Source organism: Botryllus schlosseri, chromosome 11 (genome assembly GCF_051294905.1).
Source record: "Botryllus schlosseri isolate E-star chromosome 11, Bs_hap1, whole genome shotgun sequence".
In the NCBI taxonomy this organism is placed as follows: Eukaryota; Metazoa; Chordata; class Ascidiacea; order Stolidobranchia; family Styelidae; genus Botryllus; species Botryllus schlosseri.
The window spans coordinates 24,412,334-24,434,483 of NC_137246.1; the positions used below are offsets into that span (position 1 = coordinate 24,412,334).

Consider the following 22,150-nt stretch of genomic DNA (forward strand, 5'->3'; position numbering starts at 1 on the left):
TTATTATCATATAACTAATCATATTATTTACATTGTTAGGCCTGTTGAATTGAATAAACGTCGAAGTATTTATACATTCCAGTGTAAGATTCGCGATGAAAATACACGACTGGACGTAAAGGTACGCTGGCAAAAAGTTGGCACGTTTACTGTACTTGAGTCATTGCGCATGACTCCAGACCGCATGGGATAACTTACGGACTGGTACAAACCACTTGCAAGATTGAGGAGGCCGACACACGCAAAACAGACATCAGCGATTATTTTCGATTTCGACCAGACCTGAAGATTGGCCACAAACGCAAATTATTTATAACTCTAATCATATTATTTACATTATTTGGCCTGTTGAATTGAATAAACGTCGAAGTCTTTATACATTCCAGTGTTAGATTTGCTATGAAAATACACGACCGGAAGTAGTTTGTTTTTCATTTCATTGACATGATAACGACATCAATATCCCGACCGTTTTACCAGGATGCTGTGCGTCTATTGAGCACGTAATTCCAAACGCTCTAACGGTAGTTATCGTGTCGGTTTCCGCCAGTACGACTCTTATCCTCCTGAAATCACGTTTCAAGATCTTCCGAACATTCTCAATTGATACAAACGTTGGGCTGATATACCATTGCTTATGGACAAGCAGAAATCCAGCGAATTGCGGATGACGATAGGTATTCTTGCCGATCTTTGTCAGATAACCCTATCCTACCGCCGGGCATGATGATCAATAGCAATTTGTGATGTTTGATCTGTTGACGAATGTTGAAACAGACAAACAGGTGAACCCACTTCGTGATTCTGAAAAGTCCTCTTTGATCCCGATCCGGGACCGAACTCGATCACTATAGCCTATGATTCAGTCCATTTAGGGATCCCCTACTCCTACTATTGCAGAGAAGATTACGATTATGATGATACTGTAGGGTGATCGATTCAGGAGACTCTCTGACTGGTGCTCTTGATACAGCCATCGAGAGCTCGTTTGCCAAGTGTACACATATACTTTGCCTGAAACATTTGAAGGAAAATCTTAATGAGAAGCTGCAAAACGGCATTGGAGTCAGCAAAGATTTGAGACTGAGTTTAGTCAAAAATGTTTTGAGTCTTCTCGACAGTGCCACGGAAGATGAGTTCGAACAACGTCAAAGTCAAAGGTCATCTTTTCCGCTCAGAGCTCAAAATACCCTTTTTCTCTCCAAATTGCCAGGTGGATGACTAAAAAAAAAAAAGGTCATCTTTTCGCTCAGAGCTAAAATCACCGTTTTTCACTCCGAAATACCCGCCGGAGCTTCACTTCTGTGCTAATATGCGGCATATCACTCGCAATTTGCTCTAAATCTGCCTAAATTTTCAAAAAAGGGGACAAAAGGGCGTCCTCCGAGGACACTTTCAAAAAAGTCAAAAAAGAGGACAAATCCTCTTAAAAGAGGACGTATGGCAAGCCTAGCTTATGGGAGGGGTGTCTTTGAAAATTTAGCGCAATTAATTGATATAATGATGCATCGGGTGGGCGCAGCATTGTTATCACTTTGTTGCAAGTTGTTATTACTTGACCTCCCATCAGGTTTGTCACAAAAGTCAAAATATATTGGAATTCCCTAAACGTACGAAAAACAATTGTGAGACACACACGATTCCAAAGGTCTTTTTTTATTTAAAGAAAAATTTGGCACTTATGACCTGTTGGTCTCTTACACCACGGCCAATAATGGCGTAAGTAGAAATGAAAAGCAGTCAATGATGGCGTAGCCTACGTCTTGGTTAGAAAGACATAATACCGTTCAAAATCGCGTCGCGGGCCACATTAGGCGCAATCTCGGCGACGACGAACTATGTTCGCAAATCAAAATATCCAAGTAATTATATTGGAATCTGCTTTGTATATGACAGCGATTTCAAGATTCAAGTCAGCCCTTTCTTATCTTTTGATAACTCGAGCCTTGACACACATCTTCTGAACGTTATGTTTTAGTATTAGCTGATATCAATTAGGCTAGGCCTATAGGCCTATAGGCGGTTTGAGGCGAACCACGCAGATGCGATGTTATTCAGTTTCAAGATGCCACTCAACTTATTCAACGGTAGAGTTGATGGAGAGGGCAAGTGAATGGCGTGTCCACGGCCGCACAAATTTCCTTCAATGGCCGCTGGTTGGCCACCCCTGGTTTACACGAATGTCATGGCGAGGAGGAGCCTAGATAAACCTCCAAAGCATTTGGTAGGAATAGCGAGGAGTCTAGATAAACCTGCAACACTTCGACGTTCATTCAATTCAACGTAGGCCTAATAATGTAAATAATATGATTAGTTATAAATAATTTGCGATTGTGGCCATGCAATCTTCAGGTCTTCCCGTCAAGAATCGCGTAGTATGTATATAGCGAGATAGTCGAAGTACTTCAGTAGCCGAGTGCAGGTCAAGTCAATACCAAGATTGATTCAAGTCGAGTCGAGTCACCAAAATCCTTACTCGAGTCATTACAGTATCCTAGTTTCGGCCCCCGAGCGGCATCGTCGGCATTGTCGGCATTGGCGACATTGGTGACATAGCCGACATTGGTGACATTGCCGACATTGGTGACATTGGCGACATTGACAAAATAGATAGACGTCGACATTGGCGACATGTACAAATCAAAGACACCCCCATGGAGCTACGGATAGATACGCAACACCAGACGTCGCGCTTGCTTGCCAGAGGTAATTCCTGCTCAGCAATCTGAATACAACATAATTGCTAATCCCATAGGCGACGACCCGAGCGCTTAAATTAAATAAAGTTGACCTTATTTGAAAGCTACTGTCGCATTGATTTCGAAAATATACATTATCTGATTCGGGCACTGGAACCCTTGAAATACACCTTAAAGTCGGAAAATCGGCATCGTTCTTTACAATCGCACGCACGCAAGAGCCACTGTTATGTTAATTGCGCTGCGTCGCTATGCTGCATGCGTGCTGCTGTGCTGTGTGCGTGCTGCTATGCTGTGCTGCGTCACCTATGGGATTAGCAATTATGTTGCGTTCTGATTGCTGAGCACTGAGCAGCAATTTCCTGACGACGGGTGTTGCGTATCTATCCGTCGGTTAGTTATCTATAATCGTACGCTATGAATTTCTATGCTCTTTACATGGTCGAAATAGCCGATATAATCGATACATACGACATTCGCAAAATAGAAGAACCCTTTAACAAACTCACTGAATGCAGAAGCAAAGCAAAGAAACCTAGATTTTCCAGAATTTACTATCGTACATCCTGAGAACGCGTTCTGATTACAGGTGCTACGCAGATTGTTAACGGCATAATTCAGGCTGACAGACAGCCCCTACAGTTTTCTAATTGTCTACAGTTGTCTTACGCCGAAGTTGAGACCCCAGCAAGAGGTTTTTTTCAGTTTCAGCAATATGTTGCGCGTGATAAAAGGGTTTCTTGCATACAGTAATTTAGTAATCAGACGGAAAGTTGAAGATGGTTGGTGTTAGAAATGTTGCCCGTGACGTTGCCACTAAGTCTACTGCCTACCTAGATTGTGTAAAGTACAGCTCGAGCTTCGGCCTATAGTCTATAAGAATTATTTTGTAGTAGACAAGGAAAGGCTACAGTGAGTTTATGAATTGTTGAATTGCTTATTGTTTGACAAACTCTGAAAGATTTCTATATTCGTAAAGTTTGACCATCCTCCTTATGTCTGGAGCTCGGATGAGCGAATTGATCAGTCAGTCTAGTCAGGTTATAGGTACTACTACAAATGCATCATTATACATTTGAATAATACATTCATATTTATTCCCGAAGTATCATTATGGTTCAATTATATTTGAAATAGTTTCAACTTAATTTGGCCAAACATTTCAAACTATATAGCAGAAATCATGATACTGGGATGCCGGTTATAGCCCAATCTCTTGAATGAAAATCACATAGGTCAGATAGGTCTATAATTTTTGATGCTATCACTGATACCATTGAGTTCAGACAGATGTGATGGCACCCTGTTTCTATTGCTTTGATATCTTATGGCCTCAATTCTACTGAAAATAGTAAGCAATCCATATTGTGTTTCTTTATCCACTGTGGTCACATTATTTATCTCCAACTTCACAATACTTCTCTTCACCATACTCAACAGATATCGCATAGTGACCACAAAATGTCTAGACTGGATTACAGTAAATGGGATCACATTGAAATCTCGGATGACGAAGATGACACCCACCCAAATATTGACACCCCAAGTCTCTTCCGATGGCGCCATAAAGCAAGAGTAGAAAGAATGGCCGAGCGAGAAAAGGAGAAAGAAGATTTAGAGAAAGAAAAAGAGAAAATCGAAGCCATGCGGAAGGAATTGAGGAAACAAGCACTCGACGATTCCAAGAAAAAATTGGCCGAAGACAAAATACGCGAACAAGAGGAAAAATTTAGACAAAAAGAGGAAGAATTGTCGAAAAAAGAGAAGGCTGAACCATGGAATATTGACACGATCTGCAAGGAAGGCTTCAGCAAATCGGTAATAAACAAAGGCAAACAAGATGATGAAGATGGACTAACTGAAGACGAGCGTATGGGCTTACAAAAAGAATACACCGCAAAATACGCACAGGAATTGAAAGCGTTTGGCATGATGACAAAACTCGAAGACAGCCAAAAGTACCTCGTCAATCACGCGTTCTTGGTAAACGAAAAAGCCGCTAACTTTTTAGCCATTTGGTGCATCGATTTACAAGTCGAGAAAAAGCACTCTCTCATGAAAGTCGTCGCGCACCAGACCATGATTCTGCAATTTATATTGGAGCTGGCGAAAAGTCTGAAAGTGGACCCGAGAAATTGTTTTGTGTCCTTTTTCGAAAAATTCAAGAAAGCCGACGAAGCTTACTTGTCCGGTTTCAATGACGAGTTGGCTTCTTTCATCACTCGAGTAAAGGAGAGAGCGGAAATTCGCATTCAAGAAGCGATCGCAGAAATGGAGAAGGAAGAAAAGGAAAAGCGTATGGGACCCGGCGGGCTTGACCCGCACGAAGTATTCGAGTCTCTGCCTCAATCCATGCAGGACTGCTTCGAAAAACGCGATATCGCCATGCTTCAAAAAATAATCACGGAACTGGATCCGGAAGACGCAAAATATCACATGAAGAGATGCGTAGACTCGGGGCTATGGGTGCCTGGAGGAGGAGAAGATAAAAGCCAAGATGGAGAGGAAGAGACTTACGAAGAGGTGGACAAAAAGGATGAAGATGCCCAAGAAGAGGGAAGTAAAGACTGAGACGTAGCAAATGTGTTCCGCAGAATTATTCCAGCATTTCAAGTTGATATTTTTCTTTGAAAATTATATACTTGTCTAGACGGGGTGATCAACAATCGAAGTCGGTCTTTGGTTGCAGCTCAGCTCGACAAACAATGTCAAAAATATCCTTAGTGCAAATTGTGTTCTGTAATATGTTTGCAGTAATTGGATTCTCTATTCTCAGAGCACTGTATATAGGATCCGTTACGATCAGTTCAGGAAGCAGTGCTCAACGGAAGAAATTGTTTCAGATGCATACGATTGTGAATTCTTTCCCTATTTTGCATCCCTAGGATGCATGCGGTTTAAAATATACTTGAAATCTCATGCCCGTATGTATCGTATGTGGTACTGGTCTTCCTTGTGTCGTGTCTGTTTGTTGGGTCTTTGCTGACCTAGATTTCAGCTCTATCAGTTAGTAGAATCAGACACATCGGCATGATGTTATCCAGCAAGGTGCTTGCGAACAGCGGTAATGAAGTAGATGGTAGCCAAGGTGGTGAGGAAGAGACCTAAAGAGGTAGACCAAAAGAAGGATGAAGATGCACAAGAAGAGGGAAGTCGTGACATTCGGTGGCAAATGTGTTCCGCAAATTATTCCAGACCGTCGAGTTGCAATTTGCCTTACGAAATTATATAGGCCTTCTTGTTTCGTCGGGTTCATCATGAATCAAAGTCCAACCCTTGGTGCAGCCAGATCGAACCTAATAATATAATCTTCATTTGTTTCAGCTCGGCTTGACAGACAATATCAAAAATATATATCCCTTGTGCAAATTGTGTTCTGTACGATCATAGCCTTTATAAAGGCTATGGTACGATGTCTGCAGTAATTTATTTCTCTAACTGTTTAAGGATACGTTACGATCAGTTCGGGGAGCAGTATACCCACTAGCTTGGAGTGAAAATGACTTTTTTTTTTCAAATCGAAAAAAGGGCTTCCTCAATCCTGACAAATGACCTAATAGAGAGAGAGAGAGAGAGAGATATGATATTCTTTCTCGCCTGCACCATCGAGATGCTTTGGCGACGGATTTGCGATACGGCCCCATGAGGTCATCTAGTCTGCGCCCCCGTTTTTTTTTTCTCCTCCATGCTATCCGTGATTGCTGAGCGCCTAGCAGGATAACTGCGGATACCATTTTTCGAGTCTTTGGTATGACCCGGCCGGGGATCGAACCCACGACCTACCGCTCGAGAAGCCGGACGCATAACCATTACACTATCTCGCTCTTCAACAAAAAGTGACTTCAGGGTATTACCCTCATTTTCCAGCCCGCAACCCCCCAATTTCTGCTCATGGGGGGTAAAATGGCCCATCTCGGCAACCGCTGGTCGTAGAGTCATGATATATAGCTCAAAATCTGCGGAAACATGATGTTTTTATCTGTCTTGAGAAGAAAGTTTTCTCTATTGTGAACAAAAAATTAGTTATAGCCAAAAAACAATATATACTCCCATTTTTGTTGAAATTCACCATTTATTCTGGCGAATTGTGATCTGTCATCAGTTTATTTGAAAAAAAAGTAACACACTGACAATACCGAATATTGGGCCCATAATACAAATATATTCACAACACAGTCCTTTTAAAATCGGTTCAAAACATCATAATGAAACACTCACATTTAACGACTTATTGAAAACGCATTTTTGTGTCAATTTTTTTCATCACACACTATCGAATGTTGACATTCGATACTCACACGAATTTGTTTCTGAATTATTTCCCTGTAAATATTCGTTATAGATGTAAACTACTATGGATTTGGCGTGTTGAGGCTGGCGCATTTTATGCCTGTATCATATCTACCCAGTTCTGAATATGAGAATGAGTATGGATTTAGATTTCCGCCGGATTTGCATGTGCGATTATTATTTTTGAAACAGGATTTGGATGTGGAGTGGACTAGGAAATTCTAATATTTTTCAATAGTCATGCGATGATATGATACCAACCTCGCCGAACCGCTGTATATCGTGACATCAGCAAAATATGTGATCAATCGATGAATGTCATCGTTTCTAAGGCCAAAGCATGGAAAACAGTTTTCCATGGCCAAAGTGAATGTTGATATCAGTATCGAATGTGACTAGTCACATTCGATAATATCAGTGACATCGACGACATCACTGCTATCGATGACACCGCTGATATCGCACGTTTATATCCACGCGCTTTCGTAACTGGCTCTCTTACTTAATTTTATTCATACGAACATACTTCCCTCCATTACTTTACGGTCACTACGTCACTTTACTGTTAATTGCTCACAATGCCGAAGAAAAAGAGTGGGGCCAGGAAAAAGGCTGAGAAGCAAGGTGAACGTCAAAGACAGATAAGAACAGCTCATGGTAGGATTAATCTCGGAATTCATCCTTGCAATCTTGCGATGGAATGTGACAAATGCGGGTCGAAGCAAAAGAATCGTGCATTTTGTTACTTCTGCAGGTAACATTGGATTACATTGTTTTTAGTGATATATAATTGGACATTAAGGCTGTAGTGGCTACCAATACGATTTCTATATTTGAGTAACTCTCCATCTAATATTTGCTGTATAGTATTCCTTGATTTTTTTTCAGTTCCGTCCAAAAGTTGCCAGTCTGTGCACATTGTGGGAAGCAGAAATGCATGAAAGCATCCGACTGTATAATCAGACACGGCAGCCAGCATGTAACGGGGATGAGCATGGTTGGAGCTGTATGTGACTTTTGTGAAGCCTGGGTGTGCCACGGAAGAAAGTGTCTACAAAGTCATGCCTGCGAATGCCCTCTGTTGGATGCCGTGTGTATGGAATGCAACCGGGACGTATGGTCACACGGCGGTAGAATGTTCAAGGTAATGGGATTGCTGATTTCCAATGCAACTTCAGGCCTAGGGGAGAGGAGGCCAAGATGAGACACTTTTCTGATAATTCAAGGCCACTCAAAGAGTAATGCCTTCTGAGGATTAATTTTGGTACCAATGGAAAGCCTGTGATCTGTACTTTCTATGACGATGGCTTGAGTTATATTGAACAACATACTGATGGATTTCTTGGCCCTCAAAAATCCTTGCTCAAATGTCTCAACTTACCCCCAGGTGAGGGTAAGATGAGACACACTGTGTTCAAGATGAGACACCAAGTAATTCATGCTCATTACACCACCAATTCATCCCAAATGATGAATCAACTAGCAACATTGTGAATAAAATATAATAATCATGAAATAATTCATTTTTAAAAAGAATTAGTACATCATATACAAATATAAATGACATCGAAAACCAATTAACCATGAGATCCAGCAACAATAAGAGTTTTGTTATTATTTTGTCTTGTAATGTCACATCTGGTAAACTACTAGATAAATAATACATTTTGTGTGCCTTCAACAGTAAATTTTTAATCTTCCGAGGCCTTCAATAGAAAAGCCCTCTAATACCCATGTCTCATCTTACCCCCATGATTTTGTCTCATCTTACCCCCACACCTAAATTAACATATAAAGTTGAATAAAAAAAGTTCTGTCCGTTACTTTTCAGAGGTAAGTGCATGATTACACTGCTAATATTGCACTCAACCATCTCCAGTATTCTTGTTTTATAATATTAAGTACTATGATAGGTATGCCCTTACAAACATGAATTCACATAACTGACATCGACTATGAAAATATAGTTTTTGACATTTTTCTGCCCAACCTCAAATCTGTTTGTCTTGTTAATATGGTAGGACTATGGAATGACATTATGGGAACAACATAGTTGAAGGAATCTGTCCATCAGAAAATTTTTCTGTGAAAAAATTGCATGTCTCATCTTGCCCCGTGTCTCATCTTGGCCTCCTCTCCCCTACATCATGTTATATGTTTATTTCGGTCGTCTTTGAAATTATCATGGTATACGGATATCATTCCAAATTTCTTAACTAGGTCTAGTCTCGCAATAGAGTCTTATGACAATTGTTGCTGTTGATATCAATTATATTAGCAGTATCAACTTATCTGAAAGCCATTGAAATATGGATGCGGATTTCACACTCTTATCTACTAGTTTGATATAGCTAGGGTTACCATATATCCTCCTTTAGGAGGATTTGTCCTCCTTTTTGAGAATTTTTGTTAAAAGTAGGGCACCAGGGCAGATTCGATTGAGATACAGTAAATCAGCACTGAAGTAACACTCCGGCGGCTATTTCAGGAGCTGAGCCGGAAAGCTGGCACAATTTTTTCGTCATCCACCTGATAACGTGAAAAAAACTGTATTTTGGGCACTGAGCGAGAAAGTTGACCTTTTTTTAGTCAACTGAAAAATTTACCATTTTTTCAAGATTTTCCTCCCCTATTCTAAGTTTGAAAATTTTGAAGAGGTGTCCTCCTTTCTCGTTTCCAAAATATGGTAACCCTAGATAGGCTATAGCCTACTTTGTTAACTGTAGGCCTTTAGGTAGTTGATTTAGGCTCTGTCGGTAAATTCTATTCCTCCCCATGATTATCAACTATTTGTTGAGTAACATAATTACCTTGATTGATATTATATACTGAACAACATGTTTTCTGTACAGTGTTCCTTCTGCGATCACTTTCTTTGTGAGGATGATCAATTCGAGCACCAAGCTTCGTGCCAGGTTTTGGATTCCGAAAACTACAAATGTTCTTCTTGCAACAGACTAGGACAGTATTCTTGTATGCAGTGTAAGGTGCGTGCATTTGTCGTCCGTGTACACCAAATCAACGCTATTTGCTCATGATTTTTCTCGCACTCACTTTACCGAGGGTCACCTTTCACATCTGTTTAATGTAATTTTAATAGCTCGCCCTTTATCTGGTCTGCTGAGGTCAAGGTAAAAACCCATTGTCATGGAGTTGCACCAGAGATGTACAAAGTAGTAATTATTGGTACTCGAGGCGAAGTATCACTATAAATTTGTCTTCGATTACAAGTAGAAATAGTGATTTCCAAAACATCAAAACTTCTTCGAGTGGAAATTGAAATTTTAAGAAGTAGGCTACATATTGTTGAGAACTTCCATACTTTTAGTGGTTGTATTCACTCTTCAGTTGCAGTCATACAGCCGAGCTATTTTGACCAGTCATCTCAAGACGATGACTCACTCAGGTTGCCAAAACAGTAACCTACTACTAAAGAGTAATAAAAGTACTTCATTGCTGTCTATGTCTGGTCATTGTTTATGACCATGTGAAGCGAGTCATGATTGCCAAGAAGTGGCTGAAATATGTGATCGTTAAATGCAGCCGATGTTGTCAGCCACCGATGCTACTTAGGTTCTGATGGATATATGCAAATGCAACCTTATTGAACACAACTTCAAGTGGAACCTTGTATCCGTATTTCACCCGAGCATCGCAGGTACTATGTTTGGGGTCTGCAATTCCGTTCAACAATCATGTATCATGACTGAGGTGTGTCTAAATTTACACAGAACACAATACAGACACAATAACTGATTCAAATACACCCTAGTCATAGTTGAATACCGCGGACTTGAAGTCTCCCAGAAACACTACATTCAATATAATTTGAACACTCTCCAAATCGATTTAACATTCCCAACACACGGTGTTTACCAACCCACCTGAATGATTGCTTCAATTGTTGTCTCAAAAATAAGCAATCACACATGGCCATAACTAAACCCCTGTTTGTGCGCAGGTTTGCTTTTGTGAAGACCACGTCAGGCGAAAAGGCTTCAAGTACGAGAGAGGTGAGGCAATACCCTGCCCGAAATGTGGATTCGCAACAAAGGTATGAACGACGTCATGTCGCTTTGCGTGAGAATCATTACCATCCTTTGATTTTACAGGAAACCAAAGACCTGTCGGTGTCCACCAGACGATACAAGTTTGGCAGGCAAAAGCATGAAGGTGGGTACTATTCAGAGGTAGGGCTGTTAAAAAAAACTTTTTTCCTGAATCTTGCTGGCTACGTGATTGAATCGTTAGGTTGCCTTAAAAGACGACGCACACCAAATTTTAATTTATTCCAACCAATAATCGCGGATTACGTACAGTTTCAAAATTTTTAATTTACCCAAAGATGCAGAAAATTTTTTTTTCGAATTTTTTTGTCAACTCCATGAAATTCTTGCGCTGTCTTCAAAGACGATGCAAAACAAATTTGACTCAATTCCAACCCGTAGAAGCGGAGATATTCGAGTTTTCCTTAGATAACTCGGGGATTATCCTTGATCGGTGGATAATCCGAGAATTATCATTGAAAAACTCGAATAACTCCACTTTTACGGGTTGGAATTGAGTCAAATTTGTTCTGCATCGTCTTTGAAGACCGCGCAACAATTTCATGGAGTTGACAGAAAATTTTTTATGTAAATTAAAAATTTTCAAACTGTACGTAATCCGCGATTATTGAATGGAATAAATTAAAATTTGGTGTGCGTCGTTTATGGCAACCTAACGATTAAATCACGTAGCCAGCAAGATTCAGGAAAAAAAGATATTTTTGAACAGCCCTAATGCAGGGTCATGGTTCTAATTTGACCTCGACTGTAGCAATGGCACCCATCGAAATCTTACAGATAATGATGATGACGATGATGATGCCTATTATTCGTACAACACGTATGAGGCTCCACTGAGCTTTGCAGATCTGGATCTGAACGAGTACGGCAGCGAGTCAGATGAAAGCGACGCAGACGGTTAATTCAAGTATGCTTCTTTTTCGGAGAGTTCATTTATATATAATTTGCTGATTGCACTCTATACATTAGACACTATTATCTTGCATCGATCAATTAACGACAAGATTAGAGGGTTAGTACTAACAATAACAAAGTTCACCAACGTAAAATAATAGAAAGGAACTATCAAGTAGGCGCCTCGCCATTAGTGCAAAAGTCAACAAAAGTATCGGACACAGCAAGGGATGGGCACTAAGTCAATAGGGTGATATCAAATAGCATCTCATTACTGACAATTTTATTGTCTTTCACGTATCCGCTGAGACTGTGTGTAACTTGACATGCTTACTCTAGACTAGGGGTCCATGAAAGCTCAATGTTACAGTGTTATTCTTTCTGAATGCGTGGGTCTGCACTATGCAACAATTATCATTGGTTAGCCTATTTTAGGCATGGACTAGCCTGAAATAGAGATGAGATTGATGTCATGCATGTTTTCCGCATGCAACCGCCCACAAAACTTGGTCTGGCATCAAAAAAGTTTGAAAAACGTCAATGCTAGCCCACAGTAGTTTGTTAATTACTATGCCCTATGCCCATCCCTCATAGACAACACAATTTGGCCAATCTGAGCCCCAAAAGCATCCCAATTATGCGCGATTCCGAGTTGAGTACCGAATGAGCACTGGAGATACCACCACAAACTGCCACGGTAGCCCAAATAAAACGATAATGCCCGTAATATAAAAAGTAGAATGTGAAGAGGTGTGAGTGGAAGGTAGCGACACATGAATGGAACTTATACTCTGATATATTTTACGCTCGCTACATGGTACTCAACTCGGAATCATATCCCGGTCCCCATTAAATCTGAACAGCGAGTCCGGCTGCCGATATATTGTCCCCTCCCCCAGCAGTCTGATACACGTCCGTGCACACGAGGTTTGGCGCGACGCAAATCAGCACTGGGTCTAGCGTGCCGTCGGCCAGCTTGATTTCCTCTTCCCAGCAAGACACTGGCCTCTCCGGTTCGAAAGAGACTTTCATCGATTGTACGTGCAGTGTTTTTGAGAACGAGTCGTCCATAAGCAGCTTGGACTGAAACACACAACAATTAAATAGCTAGTTCGTAGAAGAGAACTTTCATCACAACATCCATTTGAGTGTAACTTCTCAAGGCTTCGTATTCAATCCTCATGGTTGATAATAACAGACTGTAGCATGTAGCTATACAGTTGCAGCGTGAGGAATACGCCTCCTTGCATGCATAATGCATGTTCAAGTTTGCATTCGTTATTTGATTCAAGATAAATTATAAACTATTCTGTCTTTCACGCAGCTAGCAAAATGTAATGACTTTGAATCGTCACTGATACTTCGAAAATTCAATTTGACTCGAGTCAGAATGTGCAATGAGTCGTGACTCGAAGGTAGTGACTTGATCCCAACACTGAAAGTTACACACTACTGAGGTCCGAGCGCAAATGTGCTGCGCTACAGTTTTAATCGGCATAATTTACGGATAAGTTAACCTATGATCTTTGCTCTGAATGTACTATTGCATTGCAATGGATGTTGTTGATGTAACGTTACTGCAATTGTTCCAGGTGGGTGACCGGTAACGCAAGCCTGTCGTTACTTACCTTGGCTACGTCGACAGTCTTGGTACCGCATACATGTCGGTTGGCTGTGAGTGAAGCATGCGCAGCCGCAGACATCGTACTTTTCCACGGCGAACCCCGTCTGGTCATGATGGCTTGGAACGCCAACGTGTGGACGTGCATCCTCGTGATTCTGTTGTGCTTGCTTCTCAGGAGGTGGTACGACGTTCTCATCTGGTCCAGCACTGAAGCGACCCTGTCAAGTGTTGATATTGTGTAATTGCGGTTCTGTGTATTTCTGTCGGTGCTTTGGTGTTATAAACTTATCGATTTCAAGGCACTTGATGGTACTTGAGTATGCCGGCTGAATTGAGTTAGCACTGCATTGTACAGGTTGCCTGTTCAGGCTTGTATCGGATATACTAGGCTAGTACTTAACACAGCCAGAGGTGAATCGTACATTTCTACTATGTAGAAGTAACAAGTATTCTATGCCTGTTTTCACGTCAATACTGAAATGCATATACGAAGATATGCATAGTACTCAGTACATAGCCTCGAAAAGTAATTAGTGTATGGTCGTAATCAAGTTAATCGAGATGGCCACTTTCGATATCGCAAGAAGGTGCGGCACCGACTTTAAGCAAAATGACGACCAACACTACAAATATGTACATAATTCACCAAAACTATATTCAGTTACTATTATACAGGATTCTCTCACCAAGTGTTGCAATTATTTTACTCGTAACAGTGAAGCAAGCATATCCCTGAACTACTTTCTACTTTGAATCCAACCTAAAAAAAGTATCAGTTTTGCCTAAAGACTGTTTAGTAGAAGTGAAAGTAGATGTACTTGTTACTGACCACTTCTGGAAACAACACACTGCAGCGAATCACCTTGGATATGCACTCGACAAAGTTGTGATGTTGCCGTATCGCAGAATACTCTCCAAGTTGGGTAGCTCTTGTTCATTCATTCCGTACGAGTCGATGTAGGGTGAAATTGAAGTTATTAAATCCGACATCAGCTTCTCGTCGACAAACGAAGCCATCTCGAAATGAACCAAGGGCTTATTCCTGGACGGCGGGTCGGTGAGGAAGTCCTTCAAGGCAGTGAGTCTCTCGTTACGTTGCCCTGAAATAATGAAAGACGTAAACTGACGACTGTATCTCATATTGTGAGAACCGAGAAGATCAATTTTTTATAAAATTTCTTCCGGCAAAGATATGGTCAAATGAATATTTTACAAGAGCCTGATTTCTCATAATGTCAAAAATGGACAGCTGTAATATATCAGAAAAAGGACAAACATATTCCTGAGCAAACACAGGCAGGCTAGATCTTGCCCAAACACAATAGAAACCAGCGTGACTGATATTAGTTCCTTTCAAGTCACATCATGGAAATCGCGCATGACACAATTTTAAATAAACATTTAGCAAAGACGACCAGCAACTATTTCTTGCCGCTTGTTCCGTATCATACCACAGCCACTGTAAAGTTCGAATTGTGCACTTTCCACAAATGATTTCAAGACCTTGGAGGTACACAACTTTAATACACAATTGAATAATATGGCCTACTCATAATGAAATATACCTGAATATTTTCGGTTGGCACTTGTCATGGGTAATTGTCAGTAAGTAGTAGAGAATGAAAAGAACATCGTACATCAACAATTGTATTAGGCATCACCAAATATGATGTCAGCTCAAAATATTCACGTAATTTCAATACGAGAATCGGTAGGTTATATTATTAAATTACATATTCAACAAGATGGACCAGAATTGCAAGCAACACAACAGCGCAGTAGCTAAATATCTCGATAGATTACCTGGCTTGAACGGGTAGTTATCCATCATCTGCAAACCGCCTACTATAAGTAGTTTTGGGTCAAAGGTCTTCATTGGCGAAGTCAATGACTCGAGGGATGCTATTGTTGGATTTGACTTGTCCGAATGTATGATGAATCTAGGAGAGTGGAAACTTTGTATGTGGAATCAAGAGCGAGATAAGGATGATCACACCTGTTGGCTCGCTCTGCTTTGAAGGACCCCCATCTGTCCCCAGTTTTATATTCCATTATCAAATGAATATCGGGGCTGGTCGTTTCTGTTCCCGTTGACTTTACTCCAGGATGGATCACTGTGAAACATATATACGGTATTACACATACGGTCAGGTACTAAATCATAGAATATACATTGACGTGTGGCCAGGATAGGCAAGTGAGGCTGTGCTTCACCAATCGTCAGGATGAGTAAAAGTAAATAGTGAAAACCTTAACTATGGCAATTTTATATTGATCTTTCAGGAATGATTAATTTTGAACATTTTTCCACCCAAAATCACGCAAATTGCATATTTAATGTTGAAAAACATAGCGCAAAAGTAGAGCTGAGGCACAGACCAAGCAAATATATATATTCACATGCAACTAATATTTGAATTAAACTCATTGGGTATTACGAGTGGGCATGGCACACTTATGTTAGAACTCTTGCTGGCAAAAATCAGCTGGTTACATGATATGACCCAGTTAAGTTAAAAAACCTAGCATTCTTACTTTCCATAAATTCTTTATTTTTCGGTGCGGCTAGAAGTATGTTGCCACCTTCGATAGCCAAACGGTTGGCCATTACAGCAGCATTACCACCAGGCGCCAAGCGAGCTTTTTTCTGCTGTTTTGCCTTGTTAACTATCTCATCGAACAGAGATGAGTTTCCAAAATATCTCCTGCAATACAAAGTTTCTTATTTGTTTAACAGCAGTCTGAAAGCTATATTTACAGCCAGAGAAATCAAGTGGAGAAGTTTATGTGCTAGCATAGAGGCTTTCCAATAACGTTCAGAATTTCAAGCATAGCTTACCTTATGGAATACGACTTGGCAAGCCCTAGTTATCAGTGAAAAAATTTTGTTAGGTACGGTGAACACTATTTGATGGGCGAATAATACTTTGAAATTGAATATGCATCACACTTTCAGTTTTACATTATAAACAAGGCTACTTATGTTGATATAATGTATGTTTTTATTCGGCTGGAAAAAGGGAATTTCATTATGCAGTACTATACTTTTACGTAAACTTAAACCGGTTTCATAATCTACACTTTAATTTTAAATAGCTGTAGCCTACCTAATAACATAAACAGTTTCCATGACCACTTACTCTGCAGCAGCGCCATATCGGAAAAAATACGCAAATCCTTGTGTCAATTCATCGTAATCCATGATAACATCATGATGCATTGGATCTGCTGGAGGCTTGAGGTTTAAACTCTTCAACAGTGGGACCGCATTAACAAATAAATCCAAGCAGCCACCAAATCCAACGGCTACCTGTTACACATTCGCAATTGAAAATTCAATCATTTCAACTCGAATATAATAACTGACCTTGGTAGGTTCTGCAACCACTTTCTTTTCTGCTCTCCTTAGTGAGTCCAGAACTCGGTTATTTAATCCATTGTCGATGCCTCCTTTTTCCACGGACAGATACACAGCGATTGTCACAACCAGTGTGGCGGCACCGTATTTTATAAACGATAAATTTTCCATTGCACTATAAACCTACTTAGTTATACTACTGATTTTGATGATAGTGATCTAAAACATAACATAGAATTGCCGCTCACTGTTCATTTCCTTGTAGGAAACCATAGGCCTAACGACTACATTTGGACTTTGTTTCGTCCAAAGATCAACGATCACTTGCATGCGGCAAATCAATGACTATAGCACCGCCTTTTGCAGTTCTGCTGATCTGGCGACGTACAGTCTTTGAGTCTTACATGCTTAGCTCTAACTGGCGTACTTCCTACAAAACCTGGTATATGACGAAGGGACTTCTAAGATAGCCGCGGTGTGAGGAAAATAACTGTGTCAGCGTGTTTAGCGTATTAAATATTCGCAGCCCAAAGCCGGCTACTCTCCATCGTTGCTGCGGACGCTTCATTTCCCACCGCTCTCGATTACAGTGTAAAAAGGCCGGCTGAAACCGGATTACGTGAGATTGTAGTGGCTCGGAAATTCAACGTTGTCATTTTTGCGCAGTCATCGCTAGGCCTCTGCTGCGCTATATAATAACGATTGGACTACTTGAATCTGAACTGAATACAGAGTGTCAATTTTGATGATTCGAGTCGAGCATTTTCGAGTACTGAAACTACACGCCTCTCGTATATTATATACGAGAATCGACGCTGAGATTCTTTCTTCCAACTGCGGGCGAGCCTTGCGAAATTTCGACGCGAGGTAGCATCATATATCATTAAAAACATGTAGGTGTAGGCCTACCGTAATTTGCCATGTATCACGCGCCAACTTTTACCGATTCTTTGTCCTAAAATCGGGGGATATAGCGTAGTGGTGACGATGAGCGCCCACCGCTCAGGCGACATGGGTTCGATTCCGCGTCGGAGGTTATTCTGGGCTCCTCTTCCCCCGCGTCGCTGTTCCTACGTCGACAAAAAAGCCCAGAATAATACCCGATGAGAGAGCGCACTATCCACAAGGAATGGAAAGAGCAAGAAAGGGCCGCGGAAAAGAGCTTAACATCGAAAAAGGAAATGTGAAATCGGGCATTGGGCCTCTAGGTGGATGGCAGTTTAAGATACCGCAACTGCAACTGATCGTTCGGCATCTTTTCCTGTAAATAAAAATTGAAAAAAAAAATTCTCAAATTTTTCTGTCAACCCCATGAAATTGTTGAGCTGTCTTCAAAGACGATGCAAAACAAATTTGAGTCAATTCTGACTTGTAGAAGCGGAGTTATACGCGTTTTTCGTTGATAATTGTCGGGTTATCCTTGATCCGGGGATTATCAACGAAAAACTCAAATAACTCCGCTTCTACAAGTCGGAATTGACTCAAATTTGTTTTGCATCGTCTTTGAAGACAGCTCAACAATTTCATGGGGTTGACAGAAAAATTTGAGAATTTTTTTTTTAATTTTTATTAATAAATTAAAAATTTCAATTCAAGATTGCACGGCCTTTACTGGTTGGAATTGAGTCAAATTTGGTGTACATCGTTTTCTTGAACAACCTGACGATTTAGTCACTAGGCGAGTGAGATTTGGAAAAAAAAGTTTTTTTTGAACAACCCTACTGTACATCCTCTATATTCACATCGTGCCCAGTAATTCACATCATCAGTGCTACGAACTGCCAATTAGCGAGAAGCGTGTTGCCAATAAGCGAAGGTCGTCTGCTGCACAACAGCGCTCGATCTCCTGCTGAGTTGGTTTGCCTTTCTTACGCGAGCGAAATTAGATCATTGATTGCTGCAACCGCGCGCGGCAATCCTCGCTAATCAGAGGTGGTCAGTAACGGAGTACTTCTACTTTTTCGAAGTACTCAAGTAGGTTTCCTCTACTTCTGGTACTTACTCAGGTAGATCTGACTTTCGCTACTTCTACTTCTACTTCGTAATATCTTGTGATCTACTTACTTACTTTTCGCTATTTTCAGTTTGTCAAGTAGAAGTAGTTTAATCCTCCAATCAGGAAGATAGCGTGAGGGATTTCGGGGCTGTAGGCCTATCAACATTTAATTGTCATAAAAGTTTAATCAAGCCCAGAATTTTCGTCGCGCTTCGCGGTCAGTGGATACGGAGTTACCAATGATTTCACGAAAGTATCGGTGAATATAATTTAGGTAGCGGGTTGGCGTGGTTCCGTTCACACCACATTGTCGCCCTTCGCCCATCGGCCCATATGAAATATTTCATTACAATATATATGGCTCATCATAACGTTTGAAACCGATATGTTTCGCAATCCAAAATTTAATTATCATATCTAGTCCATGGGGTGTCCTAATCTGGAATAGTGGACTCTGAAATCACACTCATGATCAGAATTATGTCAATTTCGTTTAGGATTTCTGTGATTTTTATCAGTTGAAACCTTCCAGACTCTGGGGGCCTTGAGACGGTCGCGTCATAAATTAAACATAAAACTAATATTGGAAGTATTTACCTTAGAACAGGGGTTCTCAAACTTTTAAAGACAAGCCCCCCTTGCGATGGTGAAAGATTTCGCGCTCCCTTATCGTCATATCACAAAACGCAACCAGGATGCTAGAAAACCTAACGGATAATTTGATGGCATGGAAGGTTACGTCTGTGGATGATAGATTTTTACATATGTAATTCAGACTAAATACAGAGCAATAATTAGGAAGCGGGTGCAAATCGCGCGGAGCGCGAAAATTTTTTTCAGTCGAGCTCGGCTTCGCCACCCCCCATTCAGATGCCTTCACGCTCTCAAGGGGGGCACGCCCGCCAGTTTGAGAACCACTACCTTAGAATTATCATGGTGAAATATACTAAGAAAAAGTTTAATTAGTTCGATATTTAGTACGCATTTTATCAATATTTTTAATACGTTTCTTTAGACTCTCGCGGGCCGCACAAAACGGTGTTGCGGACCGCATGCGGCCCGCGGTCCGTAGTTTGCCCACCCCTGGGTTAGAGTCATGCGCAAGCAATGACTCTAGTCCAAGTCGAGTCAATACACAGATTGACTCGAGTCGAGTCGAGTCATTAGGCCTGGTTACATGTTCAAGTCGACTTGGCGTTCAAGTCGTCTCCGGTGACGTCACGCCTCATCTCCGAGCTGACTCGTAAAAGGGCCCTGTTTACATGATCCTTCAGGAAGCTGTACCGTGGACGACCGGGTGTCGCTTTACCCCTTACAAATTTATATTCGTAGTAAGTCTGGTGGACAAAAAGGTACAACGACAATGTGTGCTTGGTCGTACTCTGAAACGTTTCTTATCCTCGAAATTAACGAGGATGATGAGATACTCATAATATCGATAATTCTAGAGGAAAATAATCTTGTTCATATCATGATTGTAGAGGAAAACAACAAGTATAAGTTATCAGCTAGCTTTTTCGGCGTCAACGAAGATGGACCGTGGAGTAGGCGGGAGTAACGACTGTTTTGATATTTCAGGCATAACTTGTCGATGCGGTTAAAATAAGGTCATTAACACTCAAGTGACCCACTTGCAAACCCCATGTGCCCTCTAGTTGTTCGGCCGCTCCACTGTAACAGACTACCCCATGTATGCCGGTGACTCAAGAGTCACGATACAGCAACTACTGCAGAGACTTTATCGAAGCATCTTGTCGGCATGATATACCAAATAGGAAGTTAACAATACCAAGAATGTCTATAAAAACTGTCACAAAGAGCAATATAGAGCACTACTACTAAACTGCTACAACACACCAATTAAACTTTGGTAAGTGCCAATTTCAGCACCCTCACAACAAACACATAGGCTACCATGAATACAATCTCAAAACCAACAATATCAAAAGAGCAAGTTGAAAACCGTGAACACCCGCACGACCGCATCATATCAGCAGAACACTATAACCCAGAACTAAAAACAAAGCAATAATCTCAACACCGCTGCGCTTCATCATCACCAGGAGAGTCACAAATCTCAATATCATCCTCTGGGGAGAGACACCAGCTCCATCCCATCACACGCGCGCTCGCATCAGTTTAGCCAGTGGAACAGTATGTACGAAATGCAGCAATCGTTCATGTATTCCCGTATCGATGTAGCACACTGCACAGTTCACTATGCATGTCGTAGTCGAATTGTAATACCGGTACAATCCACATATCTTCCGAACTGTAGTCTGAGAAGCAGAAATACAGATGTAACGTTTTACCTTGTTGTCTGCCATTTTATGTAGCTGATGACAGCAACTAGGCTACTACAGATCTAAGCGTCGCAGCCAAATATCAAAGAACACATAGGGAATCGCTAATAAAACTGTCATAAAAGAGCACGGTTGCTACACCGGTACTGGTGTATTACATGCATTCCATCGTAAACAAGCGAGCACTTACAAAGTAACCCCACTTTTCCTTGCCATGTTTGGCCAATTTCTCAACAACAGATGAAAAACATGAATTACGATGCCAAGAGCCCGCGCCGTCGAACGAAAATCGCGGGACGCCGATGGCCGAATACTCAAGCCGATCGTAAACCACATTACCCGACAGCTTCAGGCTCGAGTCGACTTGAGGCAGTTTGCCTTTCTCTCTTCATCGAATACGAGAGAGTCGGATCGACGAGTCAGCTTCGAAGCTGACTTAAAGCGTCATGTAAATGGGCCTATTTACGTAATTTGAGATTATCGAGTCAAGTCGAGTCATCAGAAAATCGCGACTTGAGTCGGACTTGACTCGAGTCATTACAACCCCGTAAAGAAGTAATAGAAGAAATATTCGGCGCAATGACCGCAGTGGAACTGATACATAAACTTGGCAATTTCTACTTTCCGCGCGCGTATCTTCTATGTCTAGGACCCCGTCAATGTTGTAATTCCGTGACCCTTACTCATGCTAGGTTAGTTGCAGACAATATTATATATATCATTGTTTGCAGACCAACCGACTTGGTTGCAGACCAATGACGAGATATCCTTTCATGATACCTGGGGCCTCATCTGCATTGCATGTTATAGAGTTTATATAGCTCAGTGGTAGAGTTTGCAATACAGGGTGGTGATACATTCGAGACATGCTGTGGTGTGTATAGTAGTCCGGAATATCAACTTTGGCAAACGTCAACAC

The 22,150-nt window shown here is 41.1% G+C and overlaps 3 protein-coding genes and 1 long non-coding RNA gene across 6 annotated transcripts in view; 2 read left to right on the forward strand and 2 right to left on the reverse strand.

The window, feature by feature from the left end:
• The window catches only part of LOC145449522 (hsp90 co-chaperone Cdc37-like), a 148,494-nt gene extending 142,868 nt beyond the window's left edge, over nt 1-5,626 (forward strand). Inside the window, exon 2 of one of the 2 annotated variants that reach the window (XM_080327912.1) lies at nt 4,138-5,626. In XM_080327912.1, coding sequence (XP_080184038.1) covers nt 4,161-5,270 — 1,110 coding nt within the window. In that variant the 5' untranslated portion in view covers nt 4,138-4,160 and the 3' untranslated portion in view covers nt 5,271-5,626. The remainder of the gene's footprint in view (nt 1-4,137) is intronic. The other variant, XM_080327911.1, reaches the window with a different exon arrangement.
• A 1,858-nt stretch (nt 5,627-7,484) lies between these two features.
• LOC145450271 (zinc finger protein 330-like) lies at nt 7,485-13,876 on the forward strand. The gene is made up of 7 exons (XM_080328782.1): nt 7,485-7,743; nt 7,878-8,133; nt 9,842-9,976; nt 10,951-11,043; nt 11,102-11,162; nt 11,834-11,963; nt 13,543-13,876. Exons 1-6 carry the CDS (start codon nt 7,568-7,570, stop codon nt 11,956-11,958), a joined length of 846 nt encoding a protein of 281 aa, XP_080184908.1. The 5' UTR covers nt 7,485-7,567; the 3' UTR covers nt 11,959-11,963; nt 13,543-13,876.
• On the reverse strand, nt 11,955-17,327 carry LOC145450269 (ADP-dependent glucokinase-like). 2 transcript variants are annotated; one of them, XR_013918467.1, is made up of 9 exons: nt 16,942-17,327; nt 16,715-16,884; nt 16,110-16,279; nt 15,571-15,688; nt 15,378-15,514; nt 14,437-14,674; nt 13,579-13,792; nt 12,487-13,033; nt 11,955-12,397 (listed from the first exon to the last, which is right to left on the reverse strand). XR_013918467.1 is itself a non-coding variant. In XM_080328781.1 (8 exons), the coding sequence occupies exons 1-8, from the start codon at nt 17,101-17,103 to the stop codon at nt 12,800-12,802; spliced, it is 1,443 nt and encodes a 480-aa protein (XP_080184907.1). In that variant the 5' UTR covers nt 17,104-17,327; the 3' UTR covers nt 11,955-12,799. The 2 variants fall into 2 exon arrangements, 1 of the variants encoding a protein (XP_080184907.1); XM_080328781.1 differs by having other exon boundaries at nt 11,955-13,033.
• Nucleotides 17,328-20,653: 3,326 nt separating this feature from the next.
• On the reverse strand, nt 20,654-21,681 carry LOC145449550 (uncharacterized). Its single transcript, XR_013918284.1, has 2 exons — nt 21,422-21,681; nt 20,654-21,207 (listed from the first exon to the last, which is right to left on the reverse strand). It is a non-coding gene; the product is annotated as an uncharacterized LOC145449550 (long non-coding RNA).
• Between the last annotated feature and the right edge of the window lie 469 nt (nt 21,682-22,150).